The 14,564-nt window shown below is 35.1% G+C and overlaps 1 protein-coding gene across 14 annotated transcripts in view; it reads right to left on the minus strand.

Annotated features, from left to right (window-relative positions):
• Positions 1-14,564, minus strand: part of ANKHD1 (ankyrin repeat and KH domain containing 1) — a 123,442-nt gene that overhangs the window by 64,548 nt on the left and 44,330 nt on the right. For 13 of the 14 annotated variants that reach the window (XR_004477137.2, XR_004477136.2, XR_004477135.2 and 10 more), the window contains exons 9-10: positions 14,147-14,338; positions 9,568-9,677 (exon numbers count right to left, since the gene is read on the minus strand). Coding sequence is in view for 10 of the 14 variants with exons in the window: in XM_033406634.2 (XP_033262525.1) it covers positions 9,568-9,677; positions 14,147-14,338 (302 nt within the window). In the remaining 4 variants the exon portion in view is untranslated. The remainder of the gene's footprint in view (positions 1-9,567; positions 9,678-14,146; positions 14,339-14,564) is intronic. The other variant, XM_004280280.3, reaches the window with a different exon arrangement.

A 14,564-nucleotide genomic window follows, 5' to 3' on the forward strand; every position in this document is an offset into this window, starting at 1 on the left:
CATTCAAATAAGAATAAATAAGCACAAAGTATCCAACACAGAACCTATTAAGAAGTTCCTACAAAAATGGAAACAAAATTTTAGTCAAATGTTCCCTTGTACTTTCAAAATTATTGAAGAGAATATGAACGCTTTAACTAGTGGAACAAAGTGATATAACAGCAAGAGGAAACTTAAAAGGGAGTTGGGGGTACTTCCCTGGTGGCACAGTGGTTAACAGTCTGCCTGCCAATGCAGGGGACATGGGTTCGAGCCCTGCTCCAGGAAGATCCCACATGCCATGAAGCAAGTATGCCCGTGCGCCACAACTACTGAGCCCGTGAGCCGCAACTACTGAGGCCCATACACCTAGAGCCTGTGCTCTGCAACAAGAGAAGCCACCACAATAAGAAGCCTGTGCACTGCAATGAAGATCCAACGCAGCCAAAAATAAATAAATTAAAAAAAAAAAAAGAAGTGAGTTGGGGGACTTCCCTGGTGGCGCAGTGGTTAGGAATCTGCCTGCCAATGCAGGGGACACACGTTCGAACCCTGGTCCAGGAAGATCCCACATGCCACGGAGGAACTAAGCCCGTGTGCCACAACTACTGAGCCCGCACTCTAGAGCCCATGAGCCACAACTACTGAGCCCATGTGCCACAACTACTAAAGTCCGCACACCTAGAGCCTGTGCTCCACAACAAGAGAAGCCACCGCAATGAGAAGCCCACGCATTTCAACAAAGAGTAGCCCCCGCTCGCTGCAACTAGAAAAAAGCCCGTGAGCAGCAATGAAGACCCAACACAGCCAAAAATAAATAAATAAATAAATTTATCAGGGAAAAAAAGTGAGTTGGAAGAGCAGAAGATACTAAGTAATGATGAAACCATGAAAACCACATTAGAAGCAGCAACAAGTATACAGAAAAAATAGTGACCTGGTGGATGGACTTAAGAAAGAAACAATACAGAGGAAAAGGACAAAGAAATGAAAAGAATCAGACATAAAGATAATAAGAGAGATTCAATATGTGGATAATAAATGTTTCAGAAGAAAACAGAACAGAAAAAGAAGTATTCAAGGCTGTAATAGAAAAAAACTGGAGAAGGATGATGAGGAGAAAGAAAAGGAGAGGGGAGAGAGGATGAACTAAAATCTTTAAATAGAAAGCACTCACGGTTTTCCAGGAAAAACTGTTATAAAATAATAAACACCAAGACACATCCTGGCGAAATCATAGAGGTTTAAGTATAATGAAAGAATCTTATGATAATCCGGGCAGAAAGGAAATCACTTACATATAATGGGGAATATTCTTGCAGGCTTTGGCAATATTTAATACCAGAAGACAGTAGAATAGAGGGCTTAGAATTTTGAGGGGAAAAAACAAGTGATTCATTAATTTTATATTTGGCTACATTCATTTATAAATACAACATAAAGTAATATCAAAAATGCAGGCACCTGTGAACTCTTTTTTGGTTGAGGAAAGTAAATTCAAAACAAAATACCAGTATCAGCCAGCCAAAAGGTGAGTCAAGTTCAGGAAATCAGGAATTCAGAGTCTACATAATATGAAAGACTAGTAAGGTAAACACTGAATCCACCTAAATATACAGTTAAACAACTTTGAGAAATAATAGGGTCATAAAACAGAATGTAAATGTTATAAAATCATGACAATGTAATAATAAAATAACTCATGAAAATCCTATGGTGGAAGACACATTAATCTCCTCTTCAGAATGGAGTCAATAACCATTGTCTAAATATTTGATTTTTTAAAAATCAGTTTTTTAAAAGAAATTAACAAAATATTTCAAAATTTCCATTTGTAAATGATGTCTGAATAAATACTTTTCCAGGAAGTAACTTTATACCTGTGTTTTATATAGTTCAACAATTAGTTCAGCAATTAGTGAGCAGCTCATAGGGCTACCTGGAACACAGGGATTTTTTTAGATAAAAGAAACATGGGGACTATGATCAGAGATTAGAAAATTAAACCATAAAAAATGGAAGGAAGGAAGAAGGGAAGGGAGGGAGGAAGGGAGGGAGGGAGGGAGGAAGGAAGGGAGGAAGGAAGGAAGGAAGGAAGGAAGGAAGGAAGGGGAAATCTAACCCATGTTAATGAGAATATAAGAATCAGGAGACCTCAATTGTTAGTAGAAGTATAGACTAGTTCAGCATTTTTGTACAGTTTCGCAGCAGCTATCAAACTTTTAGATGTGGACCCTCTGAAAACTGGCAATTTCACTTCTAGGAATTTATCCCTATATTCACAAAAGTAGCAAAAATACATAAATCTGCATAACAATATTTAGTGCAGTACCATTTGTAATCTTTAAAAATTATAATAACCCAGATGTTTATGAATAAATAAATGGTTAATAAATTATATAGAACACTGGGTACCTGTGAAAAAGAATGAGAAATCTTAGGAATTGACAGAAAAATATTATATTAAAAAGAAAAAAGTTTCAGAACAGTATATGTGGTAACAAATCTATTCATATAAAAAAGACATATAGCCCACATACACAATATATATATGCTTGAGTGTATAGAAATGTTTAGAAAGACACACAACATATTGCTTAAATTAAAAAAAAAATCTTACAAAAGAGGATATAGAAAAGAAATAGAAATCCTCTATTTCCTAAGATTTAATATAGATAACAAACTGATCCTTCAAAATTTTTGTTTCTTTTAAGGTAAGTCCATATCAAATCTAATTTCCAGGATTAAGAACCGGAGGGTGCTAATGTATCCATGTCCAAATCACCCAGTTTCCACTAGCTCAACTATTCTAGGAAAACGCCCCCCAAAGTTCATTTGGCTAGAACACAGTCTAAGAAAAGCAACAAGGGTCAAAGAGCTTACTTCATGGTTAGGGAGGAAAATCAGTGATAGACCAGTACAACATATTTAAGGGGCGCAATTTACTCAGTGCAGAAGTGCTTCGATTTTCATTCCAACATTAAAAATAATAAACCTTTAAAAGTTATGATCGGGCTTCCCTGGTGGCGCAGTGATTGAGAGTCCGCCTGCTCATGCAGGGGACACGGGTTTGTGCCCCGGTCCGGGAAGATCCCACGTGCCGTGGAGCAGCTGGGCCCGTGAGCCATGGCCACTAAGCCTGCGTGTCCGGAGCCTGTGCTCCGCAACGGGAGAGGCCACAACAGTGAGAGGCCCGCGTACCGCAAAAAAAATAAAAATAAAAATAACTGATTTGCATAGGACCAACTATTACTCAATATGGCAAAGACCCAGAATTAGCAACACTGTGTGCCCACCACACTTCTTTAGGTTGGTTCTATTTATTTTCTTTGATCTACTGCATCTAAAGCAGATTTATTATGAGCTTAAAGAAAGAATCCATGTCCTATCTTGTCCTTGGAAAAACCTCTCCATCTTCCACCCCTATTTTCAAGGTGGCTAACATCTCAAAGTAAAACGGTATTTCTAAATTCCTTGTCTCTCACTGGGCAAAAAATACCTATGCATACTTGAAAGCCAAAGCTGAAAAAACAATCCTAAAGAAAGGAAATTTTGAAAAGTTTGAAGGCATATAAGATGAGAAGAAGAGGATGTAACAAAAGTTTATCTGCTACTCAAAATAAAGTTTAACCAAAGGAAAAGAAGAATAAATTCATAATTGAACAACTCCAAAGATAACTGGAGAGATTTTATTCTTAAGAAAATAGTTTACTTACAATAAAAATCCATGTTAAGGAAACTTTTCCTACTTCTTTGACAGTATTTAAGTAGGATAAAATACTGATAGTGAAAAGATAGGGTGGGAGAGATAATGATTTAGCGTTATAATGCCAAATTATTCTTTACTGGGATGGCCTTACCACATTACTGTGTTTTCTAGGGATTAGTAACTTTTATCTATTAAAATATTTTATAGTAAGCTAAATTTGCTAATTATTAATTATAAATAATGCCCAAAATTAAGTAATTTAAGATATATTTAATATACCCAAAGATTTTAAGAGAGAGGATAATTTGTGTAACACATCATTATTATTAATTATGACTCACACCTTAAAATTTCATTTTCTTCAAGGATCCCACAGCACTTCACACATTCTTGGGCTAAGTACTCATCTAGTCCATCTGATACCTCCAAAAAGGTAGCTAGTTAACCTGTTCTTTAAAAATCATAAAATTAGATTTCTTAAGCCACGTCATTAAAGATCTTCTGATCCAAACCCCTCATAAAATAAAGGAAAGGGGGGAGATGAGAAAGAAACACAAAAGAAGGCTAGGGAATCTAAGTGATTTGCCCTAGGACACCCAGCATAGCCAAAGAAAGAATATTTACAGGACTTGGGTAAAATAGTCCAGAAAATAACACTAGATTTTATTTTACAGATGAGAATATTGAGGCAACTATTTACTTATAGATCAGTGATCTGCTGGCTGTGATCAAAATTCCAGTGTCTTGTCTAATGCTCAGTAGCATCTCTAATGTTGAGTTCTTTCTAAATAACTAAGTGTAGCCTTTGTCACTCATTAGCCCTGCATTCAGATACAGGATTACAGGATGCCTTCCACAGGTATTTCTTCCTTTTAGTAGATTTACTTTCAAATAGCAATGAAGGCCTGTAACATGCTAAAGTGGGTCATAAAAAATCTTTATGTGAACACAACTAAAATATATTTACCTTCTCTAATATCTATGTCAGTTGTTTATTATGGGAAATACTACTTGAGTTCCTCTTCTAGACATGAAAGGCCAAGGAGCTGTAGAGAAGGAAGGAATACTAATTTACAGGATTTATTTATCACTCTCCCTTTCCAACCTTAGCTTTGTTGGCAAATACATGTGAAGGAAGTTCCACAAATATTTCTTTTATCTCAACAAATGTATCAACGTTTTAGTGCTGAAATTAACATGCCATGATGAAAAGAGAAAGATTCCATCATCTTTACAAATGGTTTGAAAATCAGAAACACCACCAAATCAAAGCAACTCTGTACAAACTTCAAGTTATAAGTAAGTACTAGGGATGTATTATACAACATGATACATATAATTAATACTGCTGTATGTTATATATGAAAGTTGTTGAGAGCAAATCCTAATAGATCTCATGACAAGGAATAAATTTTTTTTCTATTTCTTTAATTTTGTATATGAGATGAAAGAGGTTCCTAAATTTATTGTGATTATCACAAGTTAAACTTATACAGTATTGTATGGCAATTATATCTTAATAAACCAGGAAGAAAAAAATAAAACAAAATAAAAAACAACAAAAACTCCTACTAGATATATATATATATATATATATATATATAAAACAGAAAAACAAAACAACACTGACATGTTAACCAACACTGTTGCCACCTAAACATCCTATCTTTAGGGCGTTTGGAAACTCTGACCTGATGCAGTCATCTTTCATAGAGATGGATCATCTCTATAACAATAACATGGTTGGGCATGGAAGCCAGGAAAACACAGACAACAAAGTAAGCCAAAATTAAAAGCAAGCAAGAGAAAAAAAGAAAGAAGCAGAGTAGGGTTTTACATTCCAAGTTATACTGTTGAATAGTTAACTATGCAAATTCTCCACCTTGAACATAAAAGTAATAGTAAAGAGGGGGCTAGAGGACTGTGGTAAAGGAAATCAAGCCATATAAATGCTTTAGCTGAAGTAAGCTATCAAGATACAAATAAGAATGAAATATTAAAACTCTGCCTTTTGGTCTAAAGACCAGTAAATGGGGAGAACAGCCTAAAGTAATAATTATACAGGACACCAGGACAGTGACTCAAAGACAATGGAACTGAATCAACTTCAGTTTTCGTTTTTTTTAATATTGCAGATGTCAATTTTATTTTTATTTATTATTATTTTTGGCTGTGCCTCACAGCATATGGGATCTTAGTTCCTGGACCAGGGATTGAACCCATGCCCCCTGCAGCGGAAGTGTGGAGTTTTAACCACTGGACCACCAGGGGAGTCACTCAACTTCGATTTTTAAATGGTGTTTATTGGTTATTTCTGGTCAAGCAGTTCAATAACAAATTTGTAAGGATACATAGTATATTCCTTTTCAGAGAAATAAGATTAGTTTCCAAAGGCTGGTTTATTTTTTTCTTTTTTTTAAAATTTCTTTTAGATTTTAAGTATACTACAGAATGCTAATGTGTTTTAATACAAACTTTCTTACGATGGGTTTACATCATATTATACCTGTAATCACACCAAATACTAAATACTAATTTGGGCCCAATAAACAAAAGATGCTATGCAGAGAAAGAAAGTACATAAAGGAATAATCTTTATTTCAATATATAATGATTCCCATTACAGTGGTAACAAGAAGTACAACTATATGGAAGACATGGATTAGGTGACTTGTTCAAGGCTCTCTGCTTATTCAGTAGTTAAAATGATTTTGCATGTTAAATAGGGAGAATTTTCAAAAAGAACTCTGGAATTAATGGACAATTTTTTATTTCATTTAATTTTTGATTTCCAAAAGGAACATTTTAAGTGGCTTATTTAAGAAAACTAATCTAGTCCAAAGGTTTTTAATAATGGATTATTCAAATTTATGCAATTATTACAAAGGTAGACAAGTTACATATCAATCCATAACCTTCTAAATATGATAAATATTTAGGGTTTTTTTTTACTGGAAATATCTAATATTTTTTCATTTTAAATATTTTTAAAACAAGAAAAAATAAAATTTCAAATAACTAAGTTTCAAATGAGAACATACACGTATTTTGAGGATCTACCTGAAAATGCTCAAGTATACTAACAGTTCTGGTTGTGGATTTTAAAAAAAGCATTAAATAAGAAACTGTCTAGATTTCCTTTAAAACTAAGTTCTAAACTATACCTACTACACATGTAGAATGAAAAGTCTTAAAACCTCTCACTTTCATCTCCGGAAACAATATAAGAAATCCAAATTGTTGCATTACATTTTTATAAAATTGTAATTAATATCCTAACTGATTCTACAGAATATTTTTAAAAATGAGAGACAACAACTTTTAAACTCTTTAAAAAATATATAATAACAGCCTTAAATTGTGGCAAAAGTTAAGCTCTAAAAATCTAACAAAGCATGGTCCAGATTGTGTTTCAAAGGTTGACTTGTGCGTTCTTATTTAAAACCGAAGGTAAAAATAGTTCCCCCCCAAATGAAGGTTCTCAGCTAGCCCACGAAAACAAACAAACAATTTAACTTAAAGAACTACCAAACCTAGACATCAAGAATACATCTATGGGATGCCAGAAATGGAATACATCTCCACTCCACGCAATGGGAGCGTAGTCTTCCAATTCCAAACCACTGGAGGAAATTACTACAGTCCTAAACAGATACTAGGAGGTGACAGAAAAGAATGAAGGACAAGGAAGGTGCTACTGTCTTTTTAGGTCCAGCTAGCAAGAATTATCAGTCATTTTCTTCCTCAGGACTCAGGGACTGATCTGCCTGCTTTACTTACTTCTTGTTTTTCACTAGGTCTTTTGTTTCCTGCCTATGGCTTATAGTAAAGCTGAAATTATTTATAGGTTTTAAATATCAAACTTACTATGCGTTTCCATACTTTCCACATTTTCTATAAAGAACAAGAACTGCTTTTTACAATCAGGAAAATAACTAATATTAAAATTGAAATATCTCTCCACAGATAGCAAAAGCATAAAATAGGAATACATTTTTAAAGTGAAAAATTAATATATGAAATAATTCAAAAGGAGAAAAATGTTATGCACATGAAATTATTAAATCTAGCAGTATTTACAACAGTGAAAAATAAAAAGCAAGTCAAAAGTTCAATAATAAGTGAATGATTATGGCTCATCAACTTGATGGAATATTATGCACAAGTTATAAATATACAGAATATGTAGCAAAATGGAAAAGATTATGACAGAACACACATTCTGGAAAATAGAAAACAACTGTACTATACTATGATTATAATTACATGTGTATATGAATGCAAAGACGGTTTGCAAAAGAGAAAAACAGTTACGTTAGAATAACAGTATTACCTTTGTACTTAAGGTAAATATTTATCTGAGCCATTTTTTAATCTTATATTTTGAATGTAAAACAGTATGGTAAATTCAAATCTTTCAATCTGCTTATTTAATGAAATTCTTCTAAGGAATTTTAATCACAATTTACCTAATTCCAGAAAACTATAAAAATAAAAAATAGAAAACAACTATTTTGTTTTCTATTTTTAAATGCCCTTTGTTTTAAAGAGCATTTAAAAATATTTCATAACAAATTTTTAACTCTGTCAAAAATCACTAAGGTTTTGCTATACTTTAAAGTGCATTTAACAGATAATTCCTCTTTTCCTATTTAATATTTTTAGAAGAACTAGCAAATTAGTCAAGAAAGTGACTTAGCTATGGAAAAATGGAAGGAAGAATTTTGATAAGAATTCAGAGGATAAGAGTATTAAACTTTGCTTATATTATCTAAGCTTTTATGCTCTACCCTGTTTATTCCAAGTGATGAAATGCTTCAATTCTTAATTTTTAGATGACCCAAAGCAACTCTAAAAAAAGGAATGAGATAAAGAAAGAAGGCAGAAGATTAAGATCTACTTAACATATCCATCATAATTTTCAAACGAAAAAAGTACACCTCTTAGAAATTCTAACTGGCAGATCCTAATTAATGAGAATGAATGCTAGTCTTATCACTACAATATTTATTAGAAGTAGAAATGATGATAAATAAATAGCATAATTACACTATACACTTATTATAGTCAATAATTATTTTCCAACAATGTTCTCAGGTATTTTGGGGGGAATGTCTGTTATTGGAATTGGTTTAAAAGACAATACTTGCACAGTTTTTTCTAAATAACTGAAATTAATAAAGTTGATTCTGTACAGCATTTATAATTATGCATGTCTCACACAGATTTTTAAGAAATACAAAAGGGAATTCTGGAAGAAACTCTAGAAAGCCGTTCAAAATAATCTCACAAAATAAAAATTAGTCAAAGCAAACATTTCAGCAAGAAGCATAAACCTTTAAGTGGGATATTATTTATAATTTCCCATAGTTGTAAGGATTATTACACATATGAACCTGCCATCTAATTTGAAACTTTGAAAAGCCAAAATAGAAGATATTAAAAGAAAAGAAAAAGAATGAAATGCTGTAATAATGTTGTTAGGAAGATGACAGTAGCTTTATTTTAAATGTCTAATTAGAAAAACAAAAGAAATCACTCAAAGTGATTTGACAGGTTATTCTATGTTGCAAACATATCACTGAATTTGTATGTCTAATAAAGGGCAGTTAAAAAGGTTCAGGAATGTCAAATGGGACTGGGGTGAGAGGAAGAAAGAAACAAATGTTTTTACCTAGGAAAAGAAACAGTATGCCCTTTTAAAAACCATTTTCAAATACATTTAATAAATGCAACAACTAGAACAAGTAGCCAAACTTTTAAGTTATTTTATACAAAGCATGCAAACTATTGATCTTCTTTACTAGTGCTTTCTAAATGTTAAAAATAAAGGAGTATTAACATTCACACAAAAATATTTGAAATTAAAAATATCTTACTAAATCAGCCCCTGCTTGAAGTAAAACATCTGCAACATCCGTATGTCCATTTTCACAAGCGTAGGTTAAGGCTGTGTCTCCTGTTGCTGTTGTAGCATGAACGTTAGCACCTGGCAAACAAAAAAATTACACATTTACTTTGTGAATTTTATAATTTGGTGAAACTCATAAACTCTAAATATGAAAATATCAGATTTTAAGAATCCTAATTTTCCTTTAAATGTTTTGGAAGAATGCTTTTAGCCACAAAGAAAGGAACTATACCAAATGATTAAAAAATACAATAATCTGGACTTCCCTGGTGGCACAGTGGTTAAGAATCCGCCTGCCAATGCAGGGGACACGGGTTTGAGCCCTGGTCTGGGAAGATCCCAAATGCCGCAGAGCAACTAAGCCCATGCACCACAACGACTGAGCCTGTGCTCTAGAGCCCGCAACCCACAACTACTGAGCCGCGTGCTGCAACTACTGAAGCCTGCATGCCTAGAGCCTGTGCCCCGCAACAAGAGAAGCTACCGCAATGGGAAGCCCGCGCACTACAACAAAGAGTAGCCCCCACCTGACACGACCGGAGAAAAACCCACACGCAGCAACAAAGACCCAACGCAGCCAAAATAAATAAATAAATAAATAAATTTATTTTTTTAAAAATCTGCCTATACATCCCCAGTAAGATATACCCTAAGAAATAAAAGGGCTGCTAAAGCCAAAAATATCAAACAGTTTTCAGAAATCATATTGACAGTAGTTTTGGTTTCTATTCTATGGATATTGTGGTAAAAATCAAATGAGTAATCCTTTGGTCAGTGAAATTCGGGGCATGGCTGAGAGAAAACACAGATAAAAGATTGCTGAAGTTAAGTAAAACCGTATGGTTCTGAATTGGAAGTACTGACATGAATTCATGTTGTATTATTATCTGTAAGAAAAATATTTCCTCACTCTGACCAACTAAAAAGGCCTAGAGACAATGAAAGACCAAGCCGAAATAGCATCTCTAGCTAAGATTGTGATCTCTAAGTACCATATCCTACTAAATGAAATTAGGGCTTCTTAAAGAAATAATTGGTTCCAAGACTGGGGGAGAATCTGTATAAGATGGGCCTGAAACACCTAGCAATATCAAAAAGCAAGGAAACAGACTATAATGAGGTCACACCAAAAGGATTTAGGAGCTAAACTTATTGACCAAAGATAGTGAAACTGTCCCATATTTCAGCAATTTTTACATCAAAAATAATGAGGACTATGATAGAATAAAAGCCATCATGTATGTTTAAATCTAGAAGTTCAAAATGATGTTCAAATCAAAACAAAAAAAACCACTTCCTTGGTCACCAGTGAAGGATACTAGGGGTCCACCTCATTATTTGCGGTGAGCGGGGGAGAGAAAAGGGGGGGAAAATCAAACATTTATACTCCTGTTCCTATATGATTTATACCTAAGAGTAACCAAATAGGTGATGAAGGGAAGTTTCTCTTTATAGACATATGTCTGCTAATAAACAAGGAAGGAATAATAGAATTTAGAATATTACCACTTTGTAACCCTTAACGAATTAATGGATCTAAGCAATGATCATCAATATCTAATAATCAAAAAGAGAGACAATCAGACAGTTACCACCTCCTGAAGAAAGTACAAATACTACCTATGAAGTAGTCTTAAAAACAAAACAGAACAAAACAAACGTACATCATACCTGAATTTAATCAAGTCTCTAGATCTAAGTACTACTTATAGGAAATCCAAGGGACAGAAAAACAAGTTAAATGAAATCGTGGAGGTGCATTTAGCAAAATCCATACTCTGGGAAGCCTAAAGGATAAACATTTCATGTCTTCAACCAAAACTTGCAAGGGAAAAAAGAAAAGAAAGATGATGAAGAGCCCATAAATTAAAGGGACTTAAGAGATGTATTGATCAAGAGTTACTGTATGAATCTTATTCGAATCCTAATTCAAAAAAGTCATTAAACGCACACATACACATTTATAAGACTATCAGGAAAATATGAAAACTGCTTGGGTATTTAATGACACCAAGGAATTATTATTTTAAAAATTTAGGTAAGGAAATGGTACTGTGCTTACTTTTTTTTTTTTTTTTTTTTGCAGTATGCAGGTCTCTCACTGTTGTGGCCTCTCCTGTTGCGGAGCACAGGCTCTGGACGCACAGGCTCAGCGGCCATGGCCCACGGGCCCAGCCGCTCCGCGGCATGTGGGATCCTCTCGGATCGGGGCACAAACCCATGTCCCCTGCATCGGCAGGCGGACTCCCAACCACTGCGCCACCAAGGAAGCCCAAGGTTTTTTAATTTTTTTAAAAAACTGTATACGCAATGTATTAAAAGACCTGTTGGATTCTTCTTTAGTGCTACACTATGAGAAGAAATGCATGTAAATAAATCACACTCTAATCTGGAAAAAAATTGTTTTAGGTAGTGATCACATAAAAAGTGATTCTCAGGCCCCCGAGACAGTTCCAGAAACTACCTACTTCAAATTAGCAAAAGTAGCTAAATATGAGAATCAGTGGTGATACAATAGAAAAAACAATGTCAGGAGTTCTAAGTTTGAATATTGGCCCTGTCACTTATTAGCTTGATTTGCTTAGGGAAGTTATGTAACATGACTGTACATCAGTTTCTGTATCTATAAAATGTGTGTAATATTTCTTACTATACCAGTGGCCAGTGGTAATTAATAGAGTTAACACATGAGCTGAGCAGAATGTCTGCTGATTTCTTAGTTAACATTATTTATTCCTTCTTTTTTTTTTTGCAGTACGCGGGCCTCTCCTGTTGCGGAGCACAGGCTCCGGACGCACAGGCTCCGGACGCGCAGGCCCAGCGGCCATGGCTCACGGGCCCAGCCGCTCCGCAGCATGTGGGATCCTCCCAGACAGGGGCACGAACCCGCGTCCCCTGCATCGGCAGGCGGACTCTCAACCACTGCACCACTGCGCCACCAGGGAAGCCCCTATTTATTCCTTCTTTTAAAAGCCTCTTAACAATATCTTGACTACTTAGAGGGATGTGGGGAGAATGAAGACTGATAAGCACCGGTAAAGAAAGACTCCTGAATGGGACACAGACAGTTACAGAAAATAATGAGGGAAAAATGACTGAATAATGCCCATACATTTACTAACTACAGCAAATAATAGTATTTGAGTCAAGGAAGAGGTCAGCCTTTATGGTTGGTTTGTGCATTGGTTCAAAATCTAAACAATCATCCAAACCATTAATGATCTGGATTAAGAAATTATTGCAATAATAATCCAAAGGAATAACTGATGCTGGGCTATAATCAAATTAATATTAACAATAAAGGATGAATAAAGTTTTGCTAAATATTTCATTTTCCTTTATGTATTTCTTTATATGTCAAGTTTTAAACAACTTATTAGATATGGATAAAAAAATTTATACTACTTCTAAAGGATAAATAAAGGTTTACATCTGTCTGGATCAATTTTTTCTGACATATCCTTAACTTGCTCTATATAAAACTACAAATATTCTATGTAAAAAAAACTTACTTCTTACCACTGGTTAACAATATATAAAGCACAAATTATTATTATTATTATTTTTTTTTTTGCGGTACGCGGGCCTCTCACTGTTGTGGTCTCTCCCGTTGCGGAGCACAGGCTCCGGACACGCAGGCTCAGCAGCCATGGATCACGGGCCCAGCCGCTCTGCGGCATGTGGGATCTTCCCGGACCGGGGCACGAACCCGTGTCCCCTGCATCGGCAGGTGGACTCTCAACCACTGCGCCACCAAGGAAGCCCAAGCACAAATTATTTTAAAACTAAATACTTCTGGGACTTCCCTGGTGGTCCAGTGGTTAAGAATCCACCTTTCGCGGGGACGCAGGTTCGAACCCTGGTCGGGCAACTAAGCCCACATACTCTAGAGCTCGCGTGCCATAGTGGAGAGCCCATGTGACACAACTACTGGGCCCACGTGCTCTGGAGCCCACGTGCCACAACTAGAGAGAAGCCTGCATGCCGCAACGAAGAGCCTGCACCACAACAAAGATCCCTCACGCTGAAATGAAGATCCCGCATGCCACAACTAAGACCCAATGCAGCCAAATAAATAAATATTTAAAAACAAATAAACAAAAAACCCCAAAAAACTAAATACTTCTGCCAAAAAAAAACATTCCCATTTGTTCGTTCATTCTTTCTTTCTTATTTTTTTTGAGAAGTCAGAAATGTCAAGAAATGAACAGGCTTAAGGGTATCAAATTATAACCTCTATGTCATCCCCACCTCCTCTTATTAATAGACACTAGGAGGAACTAACTTCTCCCCTCCAAAAGCCACAAACATTCAATAGAAAGATAAGGTCAACGGGAAGCCTTACAGTCACCAAGCAAACATTAATAACTCTAAGAAACCTTTTAAAAAAAATGACATTTTTGGAGATTTAAAAGCCTAAGAATAGAGTTAAATTATGGTGCTGTCTTTCAACTTTTGTAGAAAGTTGAAAAAGTTATGGTTAATTGTTCAAGTTATGAAAGCAATATAAAAGTCTTTTTCTAAAAGGCGTTTTTAAAGCCACATACCGGCAGCCAGTAAATATTTAACCAACTCCAGGTGTCCCTCCTGAGAAGCCTCCATCAGAGGTGTGGAGCAGCCAAGTTCTATGTCAGCCCCTGCCTTAATCAGGAAGTCTGCAACTTCAGAAAATCCTCCACAGCAAGCCAACGTCAGAGCAGTTTCTTGGGTTTCTTCTGTCTGAGCATTTATATTTGCTCCTGAGGAAGGCATGAAAATAGATAAAACTAGTTACAGAAGACTTAGAGTAAAGTGTTCTGATTTGTGATAATTATCTTTTCTCTGCTGCTGGGGTTCCTTCCAGGGTGTTGATAATTTATTTTATCATCAATGCAAAAAATATCTTAGTTGTAGTAAACTTCAGGGATACTGACACAAAAAAACCAAAGGAAATCGATTTTTTAATTAAAGAAGTAAAACTATTTT

This window comes from Orcinus orca, chromosome 3 (genome assembly GCF_937001465.1).
Source record: "Orcinus orca chromosome 3, mOrcOrc1.1, whole genome shotgun sequence".
NCBI classification, from domain to species: Eukaryota; Metazoa; Chordata; class Mammalia; order Artiodactyla; family Delphinidae; genus Orcinus; species Orcinus orca.